The 24,226-nt window shown below is 42.3% G+C and overlaps 1 protein-coding gene across 18 annotated transcripts in view; it reads left to right on the top strand.

Annotated features, from left to right (window-relative positions):
- The window catches only part of lrrc7 (leucine rich repeat containing 7), a 584,278-nt gene that overhangs the window by 353,915 nt on the left and 206,137 nt on the right, over positions 1 to 24,226 (top strand). For all 18 annotated transcript variants that reach the window (XM_073063123.1, XM_073063125.1, XM_073063124.1 and 15 more), the window contains 2 exons: positions 2,908 to 2,986; positions 6,136 to 6,225. In XM_073063123.1, the coding sequence (XP_072919224.1) occupies positions 2,908 to 2,986; positions 6,136 to 6,225 (169 nt within the window). The remainder of the gene's footprint in view (positions 1 to 2,907; positions 2,987 to 6,135; positions 6,226 to 24,226) is intronic.

Genomic DNA, 24,226 nt, shown 5'->3' with positions numbered 1-24,226 from the left:
GGCCATCAGGTTGGGGCTACCCAGACGGAATATATGGTTTTGCTTCCCCAACCTGAGTGTGGCCTCATTGTATCAGTAGACGAGGCCATGGACTGACATGTCAGAATGGGAATGAGAAATGGAATTAAAATGGGTGGCCAGTGGGAAGTCATTCAGGGCCCCAAACAGTCCTTCCAGGTGAGGTGACACTTCACCTGTGAGTCGTTTGTGATCATGTACTGCGTCCAGTGCTCCCAGTGCGGCCTCCTGTATATCAGTGAGACCCGACATAGATTGGGAGAAAGGAGCTTCCTTTCCTCCACCATCAATGCTGCCCTCAACTGCATCTCTTCTATTCTGCACACATTTGCCCTCACCCCATCCTCCTGTCACCCCACCAGGGATAGGGTTCCCCTTGTCCTCACCCACCACCCCACCAACCTCTGCATCCAGCACAGAACTCTCCATAACTTCTGCCATCTCCAGCAGGACCCCATCACCAAGCACATCTTTCCCTTCTCCCCACGTTTTGCTTTCCGCAGGGATCGGTCCCTATGTGACTCACTTGTCCATTCGTCCCTCCTGGCACTTGTCCTTGTAGCGGAAAAAGTGCTACACCTGCCCCTTCGCCACCTCCCACACTGCTATTTGGGGCCCCAAACAGTCCTTCCATGTGAGGCAACACCTCACCTGTGAGTCTGTTGGGGTCGTCTGATGTATCCGGTGCTTCCAGTGTGGCCTTCTTTATGTCAGTGAGACATGACGCAGATTGGGAGACCGCTTCACTGAGCCTCTACAGTCCATCCGCCAGAAAAGGCGTAATCTCCCAGTGGCCCCCACATTTTAATTCTATTTCCCATTCCCATTCCAACATGTCATTCCATGGCCTTCTCTACTATTGCAATAAGGCCATACTCAGGTTGGAGTAGCACCACCGTGTATCCCGTCCGGGCGGCCACCAACCTGATGGCATGAACATCGATTTCTCAAACTTCTGGTGATGACCCCCTCTTTCTTCACCATTCCCATTTCCCTCTCTCCCCTTATCTCCTTACCCGCCCGTCATCTCCCTCTGGTGAACGTCCCACTTTTCTTTCTTTCATGGCACTCTATCCTCTCCTATCAGATTTCCTGTTCTCCAGCCCTGTATCTATTTCACTAATCGACTTCACAGCACTTCACCCACACCCCCCCCCCCCCCACCGCCTCCCCGGTTTCACCTCTCACGTTGTTGTTCTTCTCCCCCTCCCCTCTCCACTTTTTTACTCTGACTCTACAACTTTTTCCCCAGTCCTGATGATGAGTCTCACCCTGAAACGTTGACTGTACTCTTTTTCATAGAAACTGCCTGGCCTGCTGAGTTCCTCTAGCATTTTGTGTGTTTTGTTTGGATTTCGAGCATCTGCAGATTTTCTCTTGGGTTTTTAAAAGGTATCTTCCTCAAGCAATTCTTTTGACAGTTCATTCCACATAGATACCACCCACCATATGTGTAAATAAGATTCTGTCCTTCAGCTTCCCATTAAATCTTTCCCCTGTAACGATTGCTGTCTGATCCTGTGTAAAGAGCAGTTCAAAACAGCATTTATCACCTTCTATGAACAACCAGCAGCAGCAGATTGTATTCTTCCACAATCTTTAACCTCTTGGCAAAACCCATCCTTCACTTGATCCCTTCCACCATGCCTGCATAGCAACTCTAGTTCAGTGAGTGATGTATAAGGAATCAGGTGTAATGAAAAATACACCAAGCCAGTGACAGTGAAACAATCAAAGGAACAACACACAGCTCTGCCACACTAATCAATTATAAAGTTTACAATTAAGTAGCTAACAAGAGTCATCAGAGGGCCAGCATTCTAAGCCCCAGGAGATCACTTCACAAGTGCCTCAAGACTATTACGTAGGTCCATTGGCATGAGCTGCTCCAACAATAAACTTCTCTCTATCATTGGGTCAGAAAAGGGGATGGCTGCTTAATTTCAGTTCTTTGTAACTCCCCTGTCTGCCCACCACCTGTAAGGCTCAATCCAGGAGTGCAAGGCACTGCTCTCCACTCGCTTGGATGTGCACAGCTTCAACAATACTGAAGGATTTTGAAACTTAGCAGGTGGATTATTAGGCACCTATCCACAACCATTACTGCACTCCATCACTGACACACGCAGGCCGCAACAACCCACAAAGACTTCTCAGGCAGCATCTTCCAAATCTGTGACCTCTATCAGAGACCCTAAAAGCCCCTCCCTGCACATCGGGGTGCAGCAGTTCAAGAAGGCAGCTCACCAACTCCACCACCTCAAGGGTAATTAAGGTAGGCAGGTGACTGCTACAAAGCTCAGTGCATAACTTAAACACCAAAACCTTGGAAACTAAAAAATGGTGAAGATATCCTGTGGAAACAGACTCCTCCTCTATGTCCTTAACCACTTAAATACGCATTACTGGTCAACAGCACATTGTCCATACACATTCACTGTAAGGACACAGAACTTCAAGAAGGCAGCTTGCACCTTCTATTCAAAGTTAATTACAAATGGTAAATAAACATCAGCTGTGCCAGTGGTGTCCCTATCCTATAGAGAATTCCAGAAACTCAGCATAGTTTTAGCAATAGTACATGTGTTGGTCACCTTGGGCCACACAGAACGAATGGGCACTTCACAAAGTACAGAGAATGTCAGGGGAGGAGGAACACACAGAGGTAAATTTTTTAAAAATTCCTCAAATGTTGCTCAGTTACTCTATCTTTTTGATAATAGGACTAACAGCAAGACTAATTTAAATGCATACATGATGGTTTTTGGAAAATATATTTTGGAGAAAGCAAAGTGATAGGTATTGAAATATTTCTGTCTTGTGAATAGTGTGTCTTTTTATTAACATTGCTTTCAGTTCAGAAAATAATCATTTTTATTTTTCCTACAGGTATTCAAGATTTTCCAGAAAATATTAAATGCTGTAAATACTTATCAGTCATCGAAGCCAGTGTTAATCCCATTTCCAAGTGAGTTAGGTGGCCTGCCTCCTTGGAGTGAAGCAAAAGGACATGTGCAACTTTTTTGTGAATATGGAAATGTGCTGAATTATCTATGTTTTTTTACATTTTATCTACACTATAGTGTTCAGTCAAATGCTGGACAAGTGTTCTGAACTAGATGGCATAACTGCCCAGATTGGGGAACTGAATGAACCCTAGAGTATAGACAAAGGACATGTACTTGGAAGGATATGACTGGTGCTGTTTCTCAGAGATCCCTGTCAGAGTCTCAACTATACAGAGAGTCACTTATCTGAGTTAGATTATGCCACAAAGCTAGCTGCAGTATGGCTTAAAATTTTAAGAAACTGACAGGAAAATTCTCCATGGCTTCTCAATCCTGCTTCCATATTCAGTAACATCTTGACTGATTCTTTTGGGTTTTCACCTGGCCTATCAGGAAGCAATATCCCTTCATCCTGAGATCTCCAGCAAAGGAAGTAGCTTGTCAGCATTTATCCTGCCTCAACTCGTCTGCCATTCTGCAAACCTCTTTTAGATACAGGGTCACATTAGTTAATCTTCCTTTATCAGATTCAGTCTCTGAATATATTTGAAACAAGTGATGGGAATCATGAGGAATTACAGCAGTAGGAGTTTATAGGGTAGTGAAGTAAGTGCATAGCACACTTGCCTTTATTAGTTGAATGACTGAGTTTGAGTCAGTTCTGTTGCGACTTCATCAAACTTTGGTTCGGCTGCATCTGGAGTATTGCGTTAAATTCTGGTCGCCCTATTACAGAAAGGATGTCAAGGCTTTGGAGAGGGTGCAAGGTGGTTTACTAGGATGCTGCCTGAATCAGAGAGCATGTGCTATGAAGAGAAGTTGAACAAGCTTGCGTGGTTTCTACAGGAGTGGCTGAGTCTGAGGGGGACCTGATAGGAGATTATGTTTGGCATAGTTACAGTAGACAACCTGAATCCTTTTCCCAGGCATGTCAAACCACATTTTTGTTTGTTGTGTAATCCAATTTTCCATGAAAAATCAATATAATTGAAAAGCAGAGGCTTCCTGTAAATTGCAAGAATTTGTGCATTAATGGACAAATGCAGTACACTCCTCGACAATGGTTTCATGTCCTCAATGGTGTATGTTTTGCCATACAAGCTGCAGGTGGAGGCCTTCACATCATCCCTCAAGTTTGATTCAGCATTACTTCTCCTGCCACATGTGCCACTACTCAGCCTCACTAGCACACCAATCCCAAATTTATTTTTCTTTACATTCTCAGTAGTGGGGGAACATAAAAGCAAGACCTTGAATGTTCAAGGACTCCTTGTCCAGTAAATTTCTTGGTGGTAGACCAATGAACAAACTTTCTGATTGAATACATTTGAAGACGTCACTCAATTTCATGGCAAACAGCTTTTTTTCCTATGCAAGTTGTGTAATGTCTGTAAGATTGATTTAAGCATCAAAAATGCTTTTAATCCAGTATTAAAAATTCACCTGTAAATCTCTAGCTATTATTTAAAAGGTAAATCTATACTCTATGTAACCTAATGGACCATGCATTCACACTCAGTTGGAAATGCCCCTTAGAGAGATAAAGGAATTAAAGGTAGAGTATTTTGCCTGTTTCCCAAGCAGGGATCTGCATGGGTAAAGCTCTTTTCTGTGAGCAACACACACAAAATGCTAGAGGAACTCAGCAGATCAGGCAGCATCTATGGAAATGAATAAGCAGTCGATGCTTCAGGCTGAGACCCTTCATCAGAATTAGAAAGGAAGGGGAAAGATGCCAGAATAAAAAGTGAGGGGTAAGAAGGACAAGATACAAGGTGATAGGTGAAGCCAGGTAGGGGGCTGGAGAAGAAGGAATCTAATAGGAGAGGAGAGTGGACTATGGGTGAAAGGGAAGAAGGAGGGGCAACAGGGAGAGATGATAGGCAGGTGGGGAAAGGAAGCAAGAGGCCAGAATGGGGAATAGAAGAAGAGGGAAGGGGAGGGGAACATTTTAAAAAAATTACCAGAAGGATAAATCAATGTTCATGCCATCAAGTTGGAGGCTACCTCAACAGAATATGAGGTGTTGCTCCTCCACCCTGAGAGTGGCCTCTGTGACAGAAGAGGAGGGTGTGGACCAAGATGTCAGAACAGGAATGGGGATAGAAATTAAAATGATTGGCCACCAGGAAATTCCGCTTGTTGCGGATGGAGTGGAGGTACTCAACAAAGCATTCCGCCAATTTAATTAAGGTCTCACTAATGAAAGTGAGACCGCATCAGGAGCACTAGACACAATGGACAGCCCCACCAGCTTAGCAGTTGAAGAGTTGCCTCAGCTGGAAGGAATGTTTGGGGCCCTGAATGGAGGTGAGGGAGGAGGTAAGTTGGCAGATGAGCATTTCTGTCACTTGCAAAGATATGTGCCAGGAGTGAGATTAGTTGGAAGGGACAAATAAACAAGGGAGTGACCCCTATCCAAGTATAGAGTGGGGGTGGAGGGGGAAGGTAAAGATGTTTTTGGGAGCAGGATTACGTTGAAGATGGCAGAAGTTGCAGAGAATGATGTTTTGGATGCGGAGGCTCATGGGGTGGTATGTGAGGACAAGAGATTAGCCCTTTTAAGATGGAGCAAGTGGGGGAGATGCATGTGAGGACAGCACCAATGGTGGAGGAAGGGAAACCCTGTTCTTCTCTATGAGGCTAATTCCTAGATGTAGCCTTGTTGTTTTAATTTGTGGCTAAACAATTGATCAGAAATAATTGGATCCAACAGTTTCATCTTGTTCAAATTAATTGCAAATTTCAATATGTTTAGTTTCTTCATACTATAGGACCTGAGGAGAATATATTCAGTATAGAACAGAAAAATAGGAGAGACTTAACTACACCAATCAGAAACTTTAAGGATCAAAGTAACTCCCATATGGTTGAAGTTGAAGCTTATAGCTTAATCTGCAACAATTTATTGAGTAAAGTTTGTTTCTGACTGGGTAATAGAATTTTCTAAATAGATAAAATACAACAGAACTTGTGTTAAATTTTGTAATTTTGTAAAGGCTGTTAAGAGTTAAAGAACACTGCATTTATGTCTCATTGAGGTTGATTATTTTAAATAGTTTTTTCAGAAATTGCAAGTATTAATCACAATTTTTCCCAATTATTTCAGACTTCCAGATGGATTCACCCAACTGTTGAATTTAATGCAGCTCTACTTAAATGATGCATTTCTGGAATTTCTTCCAGCTAATTTTGGAAGGTAATGAATTGCTTTCTTTTGTAAAACATATAAGTATATATTCAGTGCCTATTATATTACAAGAACTATAATTACTCTTTAGTGCATATTCTAATGTTTTAACTATTGGACTAGTGCACAGATCCCAACATGCATCTAGTGGTCACCACCAACATTATTTTTTACACTTAACATAGTCATTGTGTCATGCAGCCTGGGTACACATACTTCTTTCTTCCATGTCCATGCTGACCTTCAGGTATATGCTTATATGAATCCCATTTACCAGTGCCTGGCCTACAACCTACTATGCCGTGACATTGAATTTACTGTCCGGATGCTTAAATTTTGTATGGATGTCTGCTTCCAGTATTTTGTTAGACAGTATGATCCAGATTGCAATCAAATCCTCAGTTTAAAAATGTACTCCTTGGGTCCCCTGTGAGCTTATTTGTCCTTGCTTTAGAAGTATGCTCTCTGATCTCAGACATATCTGCCATGTAGGGAAGGGGGATATTTTTGCAATTAATCAAATGTTAATGCACTGCCGTGGAGTTGCCATGGTGCCCTTTCAGTGGGCAACAACCAAGTGGCAGGATCTGCCCGCAAACTATCCTGATAGGTTTCTGACGGTTCATATTGTCGGTGATCTTTTCAGTTTCTATAAAATGGTCAGAGTAATTTCAAAACTGTTGAAAATTAACACAAATAGTTTTTTTAATGATAATATATTTTAAAATAAAAATTAATGCATTTATTTAGACATGTGAAATTATTGGTAAATAGTTGGAAACATTAATATGCATTGAAATAATGAAGAAATAATATATCTTAAAATTGAATAACAATTCCACTCAAATGAATAAGTCATTTTATGTGCATCAGCTTTGTCTGGCAAGAAGCTGAGGGCTCATAGGTGGAATATAAGCAATCTTTTGGCTTGGCAACTTAAGGAGTGCACCTTGGAACAACAGTGAGTCCTAGACTACAGCAAGAGACCAGATGCCCTTGCATCTGACCTTCAGCATGTTTCCAACATCGGCATTGCAGTTTCATATTGATGTGCTGGCTAGCTTTCTGTTATCTTGCAAGTCTATAATAGTGTCCTTTAAGTTCAGTCAAAGGTGAGATCAGACACACTCTTAGGTGTATCCAGGATCGATCAGTTTTGTTCTGTTATCATCTTCAGTTGCCAGTGCTTCTGCTTCACAGCTTCAAGGAATGCGAACTTTACAGGCCACCCATAATTTCCCTTGCAATGGTAGTGGCCACGTCTCTTCTTGAACTGCTATAGTCCCTGTGGTCTGATTATACCCTCCACATTGTTAGTGAAAGAGTTCCAGGATCTGGTTGGCTGCCGGTGACTAGTGTTGGGACAACTTCTCTTTGCATTATATGTCAGTGATTTGGATGACAGAATTGATGGCTCTGCAGCCAAGTTTGTGGAAAATACAAAGATAGGTGGAGGGGCAGGTAGAGTGGAGGAAGCAGGGAGTGTGCAAAAGGACTTACAGAGATTAGGAGAATGAGAAAAGAAGTGGCAGATGGATTATGGTGTCGGGAAGTGTATGGTCTTGCATTTTAGTAGAAGGACTAAAGGTGTAGACAATTTTCTAAACAGGAAGAAAGTTCAGAAATTTGAAGTGCAAAGTTAACTTGCAGGTTGAGCTGGTGATAAGGAAAGTGGTGCAATGCTGGCATTCACTTCAAGAGCATAAGAATATAAAAGGAAGGATGCAATGCTGAGGCTTTATAGAGCATTCATCAGAGCAGTTTTGGACCCCTTATCTGAGAAAGGATGTGCTGGCATTGGGGAGAGTCTGAAGCGGGTTCATGACAATGAGAGGGTTAATATATGAGGAGCATTTGTTGGCTCTGAGCCTGTACTCATTGGAGTTTAAAAGAATGAGGGAGGATCTCATATTGAAAGGCCTTGATAGAGTGGGGGGGGGATGTTTCCTATAGTGAGGGAGTTTCGGACCAGAGGACACAGCCTCAGAATACAAGTACAAACCTTTGGAACAGAGATGAAGATTAATTTCTTTAGCCAGAGGATGGTGAAACTGTGGAATTAATTGCCACATACAGACTTGGAGACAGAGTCATTGGGAATATTTATAGTGGAGGTTGATAGCTTCTTGATTGACCCAGGGGTCAAAGGTTAAGGGGAGAAAGCAGGGGATTGGGATTGAGAGGGATAATAAATCATGGGTCAAGTGGCCTAGTTCTGTTTGGTCATATTGTGACCCATTCTGGTCTTAGCAAGATCATAGTAAAGGGCAAATAACAGAGGAGTAACCTACTATTATAACATTCACAATTGAAGGGAGTAAATGTGAATTAACAACATTAATGTAAGTGACACAATATGCGGAACTCATTTCTTAAAGTATATATTTTTTTATCAGCCAAGGTATTGAAGACATGAGCAGCAATATCACATTAGACTAAAACACCAAGGCTATATCGGGGACATCATGGACTGCTCTGGGCATTATTCTATAAGAAGCATGTGATAGGAGTAGTGAGCATGCAAAGTATTTTAGCAGGCAAGTAAATTATAGTGTTGAGATTTTGACTTAGTTGGGATTATTTAATTTGTCACATGTAAAACGGGGGAAAGTTTAACCAAGTTGTGCAGAATTGTGATACACCTCAACATGATAGGAAGAATGTATTTCCCTTGGTAAGGGAGTTGGTTAGAGGATGTAGACTTAAATCAGTAAAAGTATTAGATTATTCTTCTGGATGTATCAACAATTCACTTGCATTTCCTCCAATCTGTTGCATTAGTTTGCTCTCTTCCACATTGTAAAAGCCAATTGCAGATTTGAAGAACTTTTTGCTGAACACCTCTGTACAGACTTTAGGGTAAACATGAACATTCAGTTGCCTGTCACTTTAATTCTCCATCACCCCTCTGCTCTGTATTCTGCCTTCAGTCTCCTACACTGTTCCAAAGTGAACTTCAGCACCAGAACCTTATCTTGAGTATATGAACATTAAAATCCTCAGGGCTCAGTATAGAATCCAATAATTTTAGATAACCAATACCCAACATTTCCTGTTTTTATCAGAACTGGACGGTTGGGGTGCAAGGTTTTCACTTGCAGCCTTAATTTCTTTCTTCTGTGTTGAAACATTTTTATTATTTTCTCTTATTTCAGGTCTCTAGTAACTGTTGTGATCTGCATTTCATAATTCCAGTACTGTTTGATTTTCCTCTCCCTCATGGCTTTGTGTGTGGGAAATGGTGTCTCATGAATTTGACTAACTTTTTGCAAAAATGTGCTCAAGAGGATTAAAGAGGGCCAGGGCAGTACACAGTACCTGCATGGACTTCACCAACACTTTTGACAAGGTCCTTCATGGTGCACTGATCCAAAAGTTGAGATCACATGGATCCAAGATGAACTAGCCAATTGGATACAAAATTAGCATGATAGAAAGGTTCAGAGGGTGGTAGAGGTGATTTTTCTTTCCAGTACGGAGGCCTGGGACCAGTTGTGTTCTGCAGGATTCATTGTCGGTTCCTTCTTGTTTGTCAACTAGATTAGTGATTTGAAAGAGAATGTGTGTAAATGATTAGCATGTCTGTAACACCAAAATTACTGCTGTGGTGAACAGCAAAGATCAAAGTTACAACAGGATCGAGAGCAGGGGTTCTTAACTTTGCATCCACGAACGCCTTGCTTAATGGTGTTGGTCCTTGGCATAATTATGGTTGGGAATCCATGATCTAGAGCAACTAGAAAAGTGTGCAAAGGAATGGCCAATAGAATTTAACTGAAACCAGTGTGAAAAGATGCATTTTGGTAGGTTAAACCAGGGCAAGCTGTACACAGAGCCTGTGAACAGAGAGACTTAGCAAACAAGTACATAGCTCCATGAAAGTGGCAACGCAAGTGGCCAATGTGATGAAGAAGGCATATGGTGTGATGATTTTCATTCGCAGAGTCTCTAAGTACAAGAATTGGGACATTCTGCTACAGCTGCACAAGATGCTGGCAAGACTACACGATATTTTGTGTACACTTCAGGTTGCCATACCATAGGAAGGATGTGATGAAGCTACAGCGTGTGCAGAAAATATTCATAAAGATGAGAAATTGACTTATCAGAAGAGGTTTATCAAAATATTTTTTTCATGGTGGGGAGAGAGGCAGAGTTACAATCCCATAATACATAGGAGCAGAATTAGGCCATTTGTCCCATCAAATCTGCTTTGCCATTCCATCATGCTAATTTATTATTCCGCTCAATCCATTCTCCTGCTGTCTCCCCGTAACCTATGAAGCCCTTACTCTCAAGAACCTATCAACCTCTGCTCAATGACTTGGCCTCCCCAACCATGTATGCCAAGAAATTTCACAGATTCACATCCAGTAGATAAACAAGTTCCTCTGTTCTAACTGAAACTCCTTGTATTGTCTGTGCTATTGGCCTTAGACTCTCCTCATATAGGAAGCATCCTCTGCACATCCACTTTGTCTAGGGCTTTCAATATTCGATAGGTTTCAGTAAGATTCACCCCACACCCCATTCTTCAAAACTCCAGCGAGTTTAGGTGCAGAGCCATCAAAAGCTGCTCATATGTTAACCCTTTCATTCACAGAGTCACAGAAAAGTACAGCACAAAAACCAGCACTTTGGCCCATCCAGTCCATGCTAAGCTATTTAAACTGCCAAGTCTCATTGACCTGCACTGGGCCATAGCCCTCCATACCCCTGTCATCCATGTATCTTTCCAAACTTCTCTTGTATGTTGAAATCGAGCTAGCATGAAACATTTGCACTGGCAGCTCATTTTACACTCACGACCTTTTGAGTGAAGAAGTATCCCATCATGTTTTTCTTAAACTTTTCACCTTTCACACTTAACCTATGACCTCTAGTTGTAGTCCCACCCAACCTCAATGGAAAAAGCTTGTTTGCATTTACCCTTTCTATACCCCTCATAATTTTGTATATCTGTATCAAATCTCCCATCAATCTTCTACGTTCCAGGGAATAAAGCCCTAACCTATTCAGTCTTTCCTTATAACTCAGATACTCCAGTCCTGGCAACATCCTTGTAAATTTTCTTTGTACTTTTTAACCTTATTTACATCTTTCCTCTAGGGAGGTGACCAAAGCTACATGCAATACTCCAAATTAGGCCTCACCAATATCTTATACAACTTCAACATAACATCCCATCTCTTGCACTCAATACTTTTGTTTATGAGGGCCAACATACCAAAAGCGTGCTTTATGATCCTATCTAGTGATGCCACTCTCAACAAATTATGGACCTGTATTCCCAGATCCCTTTGTTCTACCACACTCCTCATGCCCAACCATTCACCATGTAAGACTACTCTGGTTGGTCCGACCGAAGTGCAATACCTCGCATTTGTCGACATTAAATTCCATCTGCCGTTTTTCAGCCCATTTTTCCAGCCGGTCCAGATCCTGCTGAAAGCTCTGATAGTCTTCTTCTCTGTCCACTGCACTGGCAACTTTTGTGTTGTTCACAAATTTGCGGATCCAGTTGACCACATTATCATCCAGATCATTGACATAGATGGCAAACAAGAACAGGCCCAGCTCCAATTCCTGCGGCACTCCAGACAGGCCCCCAGTCAGTGAGGCAACCATCTACTACCACTCTCTGGCTCCTCCCACAAAGCCAATGTCTAATTCAATTCATCTTGAATGCCAAGCTGCTGAACCTTCCTGACCAACCTCCCATTAAACACCTTGAGAAAAGCCTTGCTAAAGTGCATGAAAACAATATCCATGACTTTGCCTTCATCAGCTTTCCTGGTAACTTCCACAAAAAATTATAAGATTGGTTAGGCACGAGCTATTATGCACAAAGCCATGCTGACTATCCCTAATCAGGCCACATCTATCCAAATATATCCAGTCCCTTAGAATACCTTCCAATAACTTCCCCATTACTGATATTAGGCTCACTGGCCTATAATTCCCTGGTGTATTCTTTGAGCCTTTCTTAAACAGAAAAACATTCGCTATCCTCCAATCCTCTGGTACCTCTCTTGTCGCTAAAGATGATTTAAATATCTCTGCTAGGGCTCCTGCAATTTCTACACTTGCCTCCACAGGGTCCAAGGGAACACTGTGTCAGGCCCTGAGGGTTTATCCACACTAATTTGCCTAAAGACAGCAAACCCCTCCTCCTCTGTCATCTGTATCGGGTCCATGACCTCTCTGCTGCTTTGCCTTGAGGCCAATTAGGGTAGAAGTACCCAATTTTGAAGGACTCCCACTTTCAAAGTACACCTTTGCCGGAAAACACACTTGCCAGATCCTTTCTGATTCCATCAAACTTGACCTTTCTCCAAGTTAGAATCTCAACCCACAGACCAGACCTATCTCTTTTGCATATTTACTTTGAAACTAACGGCACTGTGATCACTAGATGCAAAGTGTTCCCCTACACAAACTTATGTGACGTGCCCTAATAGGATATCGAGTTTCACACACACTGTCTCATTAGGACTTCTATGTACTGATTAAGGAAACTTTCCTGAACATGTTTGACAAGCTCTATCCCATCTCGTCCCTTTACACGTATGAATGTCCCAATCAATATGTGGAACTTTAAAACACCTACTACAAGCACCTTACGTTTCTTGCAAAAGTCTGAGAGCTCTCTACAAATTTGTTTGTCTAAATCCAGCACTGCTCTGGTCTATAATATAGCCTGTTTAATGTGGTCATAACTTTATTATTCCTTAGTTTCACCCCATAAAGCCTCACTAGACGAGTTCTCCAGTCTGTCCCAGCTGAGCACTACTGTGATATTTTCCCCAAACGGCAATGCTATCCCTCCCCCTTTAATCCCTCCTGCTCTGTTGTGTTGAAATGATTGAACTCCAGAATATTGAGCTGCCAGTCATTTCCCTCCTGCAATAATTCCATGTGTTGATCCATACCTTGCACTCATCTGCCTTTTCTACAATACTTCTTGCATTGAAATATATGCAGCTCAGAACATGAGTTGCACCATGCTCAACCATTAGATTCCTGAAATTTCCTGATGTCTTAACAACTTCTGTCTCCACAACCTCTCTGTTCTGGCACTCTGGCTCCCATCCCTTTGCAACTCTAATTTAAACTCCAGGCCTCCCCCTGTGCAACACCAGCAAACTTTCCTGCTAGTATATTCATATACCCTCCAGTTCAGGTGCAAACTGTCGCTTCTGTATCGGTCTCACCTTCCCTGGAAGAGAGCCCAACGATCCAAAAATCTGACACTCTCCCTCCTACACCAGCTCCTTAGCCACATGTTAAACTGTGTGACTTTCCTATTTTTGGCCTCACTAGCATAAGACATGGGTAGCAATCCTGAAATAACATCCCTGGAGGGCTTTAAGTTAGCACGTAACTCCCTGAACGCACCTTGCAGAAACTTGGCACTCTTACTTCCTGTGTCATTGGTACCTATATTGACCAAGACCTCTGGCTGCTCTCCCTCCCACTTAAGAACGCTGAGGATTCAATTTGAGATGTCCTGGGAGTCAACATACCATCTGGGAATCTCATTCTCATCCACAGAAGCTCCTTTCTGGTCCCACAACTAATGAATCCCTGATCACCATGGCTCACCTTTTCTCCCCCCTTCTCTTCTGAGTCAGAGCCAGACTCAGTGCCTAAAATCTGACTGCTGTGATTTTCCTCTGCTAGGTCATTCCCCCCCCCCCCCCCCCCACCCCACCAACAGTATCAAAGTGTTGTTATGGGTATGGCCACAGAGGTACTCTGCATTGGCTGTTTAACCCCTTCCTGACTGTCACCCAGTCTCCTGTGTCCTGCACCTTGAGTGTAACTACCTCTCTATTTTTCCTAGCTATCACCCACTCAGCCTCCCAAATGATCTGGAGTTCAGCCAATTCCAATTCCACCTCCTTATCACAGAGTGTTAGAAGCTGCAGCTGGATGCACTTCTTGCAGGTGAAGCCATCAGGACACTGCCCTCCCACTTCTAGCAAGAGGAGCATTCAACTATTCTGCCTAGCATCCCTAGTGTTCTAACTGTGCAAGTGTAAAGAAGGAAACAATAATAACCTGGAAAAAAAACCTTCCAACTGCTTTCTTTTGCCTTCTCTCACACAAGCCTTAATGAGCTAAAACGTCAAGTAAGCACTCTAACACAGTCCACTCCAACAATGGCCACTCTGCTTGCCCCTGCCTTGTTCGTATTTGTCATTGCCAATCAATCCCGATTGCTGATTGGCCACTGTTAAGAAACCGAACAGCCATGAATTGATGCCTTATGTACTCAACCGGCAAAGCTGAGTGAGCTGCATCTTCTCAAACTTCCAAACACTGTTCAGACACCAAAACTATTGCGAATCAATATCTCATGTACTCAATCAGTGAACCTGCGTGAGCTACATCTTCTCATGCTTCCGATTGCTAATTGGCCTCTAGTTAAGCACAGGATAATTCTCCTCAACTGTCTCTGGATACTCTCCAGTGCCTTTATTGTGTTAGCCCTAATGTATCCCTTTAGTGACCATATATGAATGAAGTCTAATTTCTGGAGTTTAGTCTTGTAGTAGCTGTGGCAGTATTCTCCTGGACATAATGAATTTCTTTGAGAATTGCCTTCATGTGTTTGTTGTAACATTTTTTACTGCAAGTGAAGAAGACAAAAGAAAGGAATGTGAATAGATGTAGAAAAGCCACAGTCTTGACACTCACACTCAGGCTTCCCACAATTTAGTCACTGATAAGTAAAGGCAGCATGTGTGTCAGAGATATTTTTAATTTTGTCACGTACCATCTGTGAGCTTTCAATCTCCAATTGACAACGATGGAGGTGTATCACTTACCATCATGTCACCTTCCTTTATAACTGCAAAGGTGAATTATTTGTGGTGAGCTACCTCCTGTCCTCAGTGTATCTCCTGTTTCTGCACTCTCATCATCTTTAAGGAGAAATTGGTAGATCTGTGAGTGAGCTGTTCATTAATATATCCGATAGTAACAATACATTCAGTGTCTAATGTTTGAGCTGGATGGCAACAAAGGATATTTATACTAGAAGGTATATAAAACTGGCAAAGGATGTGTGTTGTTGAAAATTGCGTGGATCTGAGAAAAGTTATGAGAAGAAAATTTGCCAGCAATGAAGAGAATAAGCCCACTGCTAGAAAACGTAGGTGAATCAGCAAATAGAATGATTTTCCTAGACCAGATGGAGCTCTACATTATTCTAGCACTGCATTGCAGTATAATATGGCTTCATCTCACCATCTTTGCCACAGTTATCTTCCTCCCATTGTATAATGCAGATCCTTTAGGCTACTGGTTAAGCCCAATAGTAGGTCAAGAGAAACATTTCTGAATCTGTGTGCTGCCCCAGTTTTTGTTTTCCAAAATCATGCTGAATTTTTTCTAGCTTCTCTAAATAACCTGTGTGCAATTGCCCTTTAAGTAGTGGAATTCAGATCTTGTCATGTGGCTCATATAGACAGGAGATGAAAAACAGAATGAGAGAGCAAACATCAGTTAAGCTTAAGTCCTAATTGGAATCAAAATGTGGTTTATTATCAGTGACATTGTGAAATTTTTTGTTTTGTGACAGCAGTACAGTGCTTTTTCTGATCCTGTGCTGTGGCCTCTCCATATCAGATGGTCATGCAAACAGTTCGAATGCTGTCAACAGTGCATCAGTAGAAATTTGTGAGTGTCATAGGTGATATATCAAATCTCTTCAAACTCCTAATGAAATATTGCCACTGGTATGGCTTACTTATAATCAAATATGATGGCAGAATGTAGCATTAATGGCAAGACTCTTGGCAGTGTGGGGGATCAGAGGGATCTTGGGGTCCGAGTCCATAGGACACTCAAAGCTGCTGTGCAGGTTGACTCTGTGGTTAAGAAGGCATATGGTGAATTGGCCTTCATCAGTCATGGGATTGAGTTTAAGAACTGAGAGGTAATGTTGCAGCTATGTAGGACCCTGGTCTCAGACCCCACTTGGAGTACTGCCCTCAGTTCTGGTTGCCTCACTACAGGAAGGATGTGGAAACTATAGAAAGGGTGCAAGGATGTTGCCTGAATTGGGGAGCATGCCTTATGAGAATAGGTTGAGTGAACTCAGCCTTTTCTCCTTGGAGTGATGGAGAGTGAGAGGTGACCTGATAGAGGTGTATAAGATGATGAGAAGCATAGATCATGTGGATAGTCAGAGGCTTTTTCCCAGGGCTGAAATGGCTAGCATGAGGGGACATAGTTTTAAGGTGTGTGGAAATAGGTCCAGAGGAGATGTCAGGGGTAAGTTTTATATGCAGAGAGTGGTGAGTGTGTGGAATGGGCTGCTGGCAGTGGTGGTGGAGGCAGAAACGATAGGGTCTTTTAAGAGAATCTTGAATGGATACACGAAGCTTAGAAAAATAGAGGACTATGGGTAAGCCTAAGGTAGTTCTAAGGTAAGGACATGTTCGGCACAGCTTTGTGGGCTGAAGAGCCTGTATTGTGTTGTAGGTTTTCTATGTTTCTATGCATCAATATGTTAGGCCCAGGATAGATCTTCGGAGAATTTCACACCCAGGAACTTGGAACTGTCCATCCTGTCCATTGTTGAACCCTCAATGAGGACTGGTGTGCATTCCTTTGACTTCCCCTTCCTGAAGTCCACAATAAAATCCTTGGTCATACTGACATTAAGTTACAGGTTCTAGTCCGTCAAATCAAGCAGCTAACCTTTAGACTTTTTGCAAGCATTTCTGACTTCATGCTGCCTCACTGGGAACCTGTTTTCCTAGGAAACTGGGAATATTGCTTTAGGCTGCAATGTAAATAATTTTACAAATTTATATACAGTGCACTGTTAAGACTTTTTTCTTTTTTTTAAACTTGGTAAGCAGTCTCGTGTGGCATCTTGTCAAAGGCCTTCTGAAAGGCCACTCCATCCCCTTTATCTCTCCTACTTGTAATCTCCTCAAAGAATTCGACCAGGTTTGTCAGGCAAGATTTTACATAACACCCAATGCAGTATATTTGATCCCCTCATATGCTCAATGACAAGCTGCTCTCGAAGGCATTCGACAAACTCACTCTCTTGAGATCCATTCCCGGTCTGAATTTTCTGATTGAACCTGCATGTTAAAATCTGCCATGACTATCATAGCATTGCCCTTTTGACACGCCTTTTCTATTTCCTGTTGTAATTTGTAATAATAATAGGGCAAAATTGCAGTCAGTGGGATGATTTGAAGTGCAACATGGGGTAAAATCAAAAAAGGCAATGAATATAGGGCTGAGGGTGTTATAATTGAATGCACAGAGTATACAGAATAAGGTAGATGTTCTTGTAGTCTAGTCAGAGATTGGCAGGTATGACATTGTGGGCATCACTGAGGCGTGGCTGAAAGAAGGTCATAGTTGGGAGCTTAACATTCAATGATACACCTTGTATTGAAAGGACAGGTAGGTATTCAGAAGGGTTGGGTGGCTCTGTTGTTAAAATATAAAATCAAATCCTTAAAAGAGGAGACCTAGTATAGGAAGATGTAAAATCCTTGTGGGTAGACTTAAGAAATTGCAAGGGTAAAAAGACCCTGATGGGAGTTATATACAGCCCTACAAATTGTTAGCCAGGATGTGGCACTCAAATTACAACAGAAGATAGAAAAGGCAATGTTACAATAGTCATGAGGAATTTCAATAGTCAGGAAGATTGGGAGAATCAGGTTGGTGCTGGATTCCAAGAGATGGAGTTTGTAGAATGCCTGTGAGATGGCTTTATAGAACAGCTTGTGTTTTGCCCACTAGAGAAAAGGCAATTCTGGACTGGGTGAACCAGATTTGGTCAGGGAGCTTAAAGTAAAGAAGCCCTTTGGAGACAGTGATTGTAATATGTTAAAATTCACCCTGTGGTTTGAGAGGGAAAAGATAAAGACAGATGTTTCATTATTACAGTGGAGTAAGGGGACTTACAGAGGCATGAGAGAGGAGCTGGTTAAAGCTGATTAGAATGGGACATTAGCAGGGATGACACTGTCTGGAGTTTCTGTGGGCAATTTGGACAGTGCAAGAAAGATGCATCCCAAAGATGAAGAAGTATTCTAAAAGCGGGAGGAGGCAACTGTGGCTGATCAGGGAAGTCAATGACAGCATAGCAAAAGTTAGTGAGGTTAGAGGATTGGGAAGCTTTTAAAAATCAACAGGAGGCAACTAAAAAGTCATAAGGAGAGAAAAGATGAAATAAGCTAGCCAATAATTAACCTGTCTATTCACCTGAAAAAGATGATTCCAAAAGTTTTTTCATATACTGTATAAAGGGTGAGAGAGAGAGAGAGAGAGAGAGAGAGGGACGAGAGTGGATATCGGACTGCTGAAGAGATAGTAATGGGGGACAAAGAAATGTTGGATGAATTCAGTAAGTATTTTGCATCAGACTTCACTATGGAAAACACTAGCAGTAGGTCAGAAATTTGAGAGGATTACATCTGCACCAGGTGTATTGAGATGAGGCTCCTTAAGGACTGTGTTAGGGATCTGGAGCTGCAACTTGCTGACCTTCAGCTATTTAGGGAAAGTGAGGAGGTGATTGATAATACCTATAGAGAGACAGTGGACAGCACCTCGGTGACAGTCCCCCTCAGAAATCGATATATCGTTTTAGATACTGTCGGAGAGGTTGACCTGACAGAGGAAGACCACAGCGAACGGGACTCTGGCACATTGCCCAGTGCCGTGATCAAGAGAGCAAGGAGAAATGCAGTAGTTATAGGGGATTCCGTAGTGAGGGGAACGGACAAGAGGTTCTGTGAGCCGGACAAGGATACCCGAATGGTGTGTTGCCTCCCTGGTGCCAGCGTACGGGATGTCTCAGATCGGGTCCAGAGTATTCTGAGGAGAGAGGGCGAGCAGCCAGAAGTCTTGGTACGTGTTGGTACCAATGACATAGACAGAGAAAGAGAGGAGGTCCTGAAGGAAGATTACTGGGAGCTAGGAAGAAAATTGAAAAGCCGGACCTCCTGTGTAGTAATCTCAGGATTACTGCCTGGGCCACGTGCTAATGAAGGTAAGAATAGCAGAATAAAGCAGATGAATGTGTGGCTAAGTAACTGGTGCAGGGGGCAGGGCCTCACATTCTTGGATCATTGGGATCTATTTTGGGGGAGGTATGACTTATACAAAAACAATGGATTACACCTGAACTCAAAGGATTCCAATATCCTGGTGGGATTGTTTAATATAGCTGTTAGGGTTAAACTAAGTTGGCGGGGGAAGGAAACCAGGGTGTTAGGGTCGAGGAAGAGGAAAATAGAACTAAGTCAAAGATACTGTGCAGCAAAGATGACAAGAAGGACAGCAGGTGAATAGACAGGATAATTTGCTGTGCGATAGAAATATAGCAAAATCAGTAACAGATACTGATCTAACTGTACTTAAATGCACGCAGCATTAGAAATGAAGTGGATGACATTGTTGTATAGCTACAGGTTAAAAGATATGACATTGTGGCCATCACCGAGTCATGGGTAAATGATGGATGTGATTGGGAGCTGAATGTCCAAGGATACACAGTGTATAGGAAAGATAGGAAGGTAGGTAAAGGGGGTGGCGTGGCCCTGATGGTAAGCAATGATATCAAATCACCAGAAAGAAGGGGCATAGGATCAGAAGAGGTAGAATTCTTCCGGATTGAGTTAAGAAATGGCAAGAGTAAAAAGACACTAATAGCAGTTATATACAGGCCTCCAAACAGCAGCCGGGATGTGAACTACAAGTTACAGCTGGAAATAGAAAAAGCGTGTCAGAAGGAAAATGTCAAGATAATTATGGGGGATTTTAATATGAAAGTGGATTGGAAAAGTCAGGAAGGTACTGGATCTCAGGAGAGGGGGTTTGTAGAATGCCTACAGGATGGCTTTTTGGAGCAGCTTATCCATAAGCCCACCAGGGGATCGGCTGTTTTGGATTGGGTGCTGTGCAATGAACCTGAGGCAATTAGGGAACCAGAGGTAATGGAACCCCTTGGAAGTAGTGATCATAATATGATTGAGTTCAGTTTCAAATTTGAAAAGGAGAAGCTGGTATCAAGTGTATCGATATTTCAGTGGAACAAAGGAAATTACAATGGCATGAGAGGGGAACTGGCCCAAGTTGATTGGAAAAGAAAGCTAGATGGAGGGACGGTAGAGCAGAATTGGATGAAATTCCTACAAGAAATAAGGAAAGTGCAGGAAAAATTTATTTCAAGAAAGAAAATCATTAATGGAAAAATGGCACAAATGTGGCTAATGAGAGAAGTTGAGGCTAAAATAAAAGCAAAAGAGACGGTGTACAAGGAAGCAAAAATTAGTGGGGAAAACTGAGGACTGGATGACTTTTAAAAATTTACAGAAGGAAACTACGAAAGTCATTAGGAAAGAAAAGATGAATTATGAAAGGAAGTTGGCAATTAACATTAAAAAAAAATACTAAGAGTTTTTTTAAGTATATGAAGAGTAAAAGAGTGACACGGGTAGATATAGGATTGATTGAAAATGATGCCGGAGAAATTATAATGGGTAACATAGAGATGGCAGAGGAGCTAAATGAGTATTTTGCATCAGTCTTCACAGTGGAAGACATTAGCAACATACCTGATAGCCAGAGGTCTCAGGGAATAGAATTAGATACAGTCAAAATTACTAGAGAGAAAGTGCTTGGAAAGCTAAATGGAGTAAGGATAGATAAGTCTCCCGGACCTGATGCAGTGCATCCACGGGTTCTGAAGGAGGTGGCTTTGGAGATTGTGGAGGCATTGGAAATGATCTTCCAGGAATCACTAGACGCTGGCATGGTTCTGGAAGACTGGAAGGTTGCAAATGTAGTTCCGCTTTTTAAGAAAGGAGGGAGGCAGCAAAAAGAAAATTACAGACCTATAAGTCTGACATCGGTAGTTGGAAAGTTTATTGAAGTTGATCCTCAAGGACAAGGTTATGAAATACCTCGAGGTGCATGAGAAGATAGGCCCAAGCCAGCATGGATTCATGAAGGGAAGATCCTGCCTCACTAACCTATTGGAATTTTTTGAGGTAATCTCAAATAAGGTTGACAAGGGAGAGGCTGTGGATGATGTGTATTTGGATTTCAAAAGGCCTCCGATAAAGTGCCGCATAAGGGGCTGCTTAATAAGATGATAGTCCATGGAATTACAGGGAAGATATTGGAATGGGTGGAGCATTGGCTGATAGGCAGAAAGCAAAAGGTGGGAATAAAGGGATCCTATTCTGGTTGGTTGCCGGTTACTAGTGGTGTTCCGCAGGGGTTGGTGTTGGGGCCACTTCTTTTTACACTGTATATCGATGATTTAGATTATAGATTAAATGGTTTTGTGGTTAAATTTCCAGATGATGCCAAGATAGGTGGAGGAGCAGGAAGTGTTGAAGAACTGGAAAGGTTGCAGAGTGACTTGGTCAGTTTAGGAGAGTAGGCAATGAAATGGCAGATGAGGTACAATATTGAGAAATGTACATTTGCACATATTGGAAGAAGAGATAATCGGGAAGATTATTATTTAAATGGGGAGAAAGTTCAAAAATCGGAAGTGCAAAGGGTCTTGGTGGTCCTCTTGCAGGATACCCTAAAGGTTAACCACCAGGTTGGATCAGCAGTAAGGAAAGCGAATGCTATGTTGGCATTCATTTCAAGAGGAATAGTGTTTAAGAGTAAGGAGGTGTTGATGAGGCTGTATGGGGCACTAGTGAGACCTCATTTGGAATTCTTTGTGCAGTTATGGGCCCCTTATCTTAGAAGGGATGTACTGATGTTGGAGAGAGTTCAGAGGAGATTTACGAGGATGATTCCTGAAATGCAGGGGCTAACATATGAGGAGCATTTGTCGGCTCTTGGTCTGTATTCATTAGAGTATAGAAGAATGAGAGGGGATCTCATAGAAACATTTTGAATGTTGAAAGGGTTAGACAGAGTAGATATGGAAAGGCTGTTTCCCTTGGTAGGTGAGTCCAAGACAAGAGGCTACAGTCTTAGAATTAGAGGGTACCATTTAAACCAGAGATGAGTAGAAATTTTTTTAGCCAGCGGGTCGTGGATTTGTGGAATTTGTTGCCACATACAGCTGTGGAGGCCCGATCATTGGGGGTGTTTAAGGAGGAGATTGATTGGTATCTAATTAGTCAGGGTATCAAGGGATATGGGGAAAAAGCCGGAAATGGGAACTAAATGGGAGAATAGTTTAGCTCATGGTTGAGTGGTGGAGCAGACTCAGTGGGCCGAATGGCCTACTTCTGCTCCTTTGTCTTGTCTTGTGAGAGTTTAAGGGGGCAGAAATTGTGCCATTACTATTGCTAAAGAAAAGGTGCTTGGAAGCATTAGTAATGACCTTTCAAGAATCATTAGACCCTGGAATGGTTCCGGAGGACTGGATATGTTACACCACTCTTTCAGAAGGGAGGGAGGCAGAAGAAAGGAAATTATAGGCCAGTTAGCTTGACCTCATTAGTTGGGAAGATGTTGGAGTCCATTATTAAGGATGAGGTTTTCGGGTACTTGGAGGCTCATTAAAAATAGTCAAAAGTCAGCATGGTTTTCTTAAGGGGAAACCTTGCCTGACAAATCTGTTGGAATGTTTTGAGGAAATAACAGAGAAGATTGACAAACGAGAGTCATTAGATGATGTTTACTTGGATTTTCAGAAGGCCTTTTATCAAGGTGTTGCACATGAGGCTGCTTAAATTAAGAGTCCATGGTATTACAGGAAAGATACTAACATGTACAGAAGGTTGGCTGACTAGCTGGAGGCAAAAAGTGGAAATAGAGGGCCATTTTCTGGTTGGCTGGCCATGACTAGTGGTGCTCTGCAGTGATTGGTGTTGGGACCGCTTCTGTTCATGTTATAGGTGAATGGTTTGGATGATGGAATATGGTCAAGTTTGCAGACGAGACAAAGATAGGTGGAGGGGCATGTAGTGTTGAGGAAGCAATACTGCAAAAGGCCTTAGCAGAATAGGCAAAGAAGTGGCAGGTAAAATATAGTGTAGGGAAGTGTATAGTCATGCGGTTTGGTAAAAGGAATAAAGGCGTAGACTATTTTCTAAATGGGGAGGAAATTCAAAAATGAGAGGTGCAAGGGGACCTGGAAGTCCTTGTGCAGGATTTCCAAAAGGTTAACTTATAGGTAGAGTTGGTGTTAAGGTAGGAAAATTCATTTTGAGAAGACTAGAATATAAGAGCAAGGATGTAATGCTGAGGCTTCATAAGACACAGTCAGACAGCAGTTGTAGTATTGTGAGAAATGTTGGGCCCCTTATCTAAGAAAATATGTGCTGGCATTGGGGGGCGGGGGGGGGGGGGTGGTGGTGTCAAGATAATGAGAGTGATTCCAGGAATGAAAGGGCTAACATATGAGGAACATCTGATAGCTCTGGGCCTGGACTCGCTGGAGTTTATAAGACTAAGAGGGGATCTCATAGAATATTGAAAGGTCTGGATAGAGTGGATGTGGGGAGGATGTTTCCTGTAGTGGGTGTTTCTAAGACTAGTGGCCACAACTTCAGATTAGAGGGACATCTATTTAGAACAGAGATGATAAGGAATTTATTTAGCCAGAAGGAGTGAATATGTGGAATTCATTGCCATATGTGGTTGTGGAGGCCAAGTTATTGAGTATATTTAAAGGTGGAGGTTGATAGGCTCTTGATTATTCAGGGTTCAACGGTTATGAGAAGAAGACAAGAGAATGGGGTTGAGACATAAAAATATCAGCCATGATGAAATGGCAGAGCAGACTTGATGGGCCTAATAGCCTAATTCTGCTCCTACATCTTGTGGTTTTATTCAGTGACCCTTAGGTTTAGACCTCTTGGTCAGAAGAAACAATTACCATTTCACGCAAACACGAGGAAATCTGCAGATGCTGGGAATTCAAGCAACACACAAAATGCTGGTGGAACACAACAGGCCAGGCAGCATCTATAGGAAGAAGCACAGTCAACATTTCGGGCTGAGACCCTTCATCAGGACTAACTGAAAAAAGAGATAGTAA

This window comes from Hemitrygon akajei, chromosome 12 (assembly GCF_048418815.1).
Source record: "Hemitrygon akajei chromosome 12, sHemAka1.3, whole genome shotgun sequence".
Classification (NCBI taxonomy): Eukaryota; Metazoa; Chordata; class Chondrichthyes; order Myliobatiformes; family Dasyatidae; genus Hemitrygon; species Hemitrygon akajei.
This window is presented reverse-complemented; position numbering and strand designations above follow the sequence as displayed.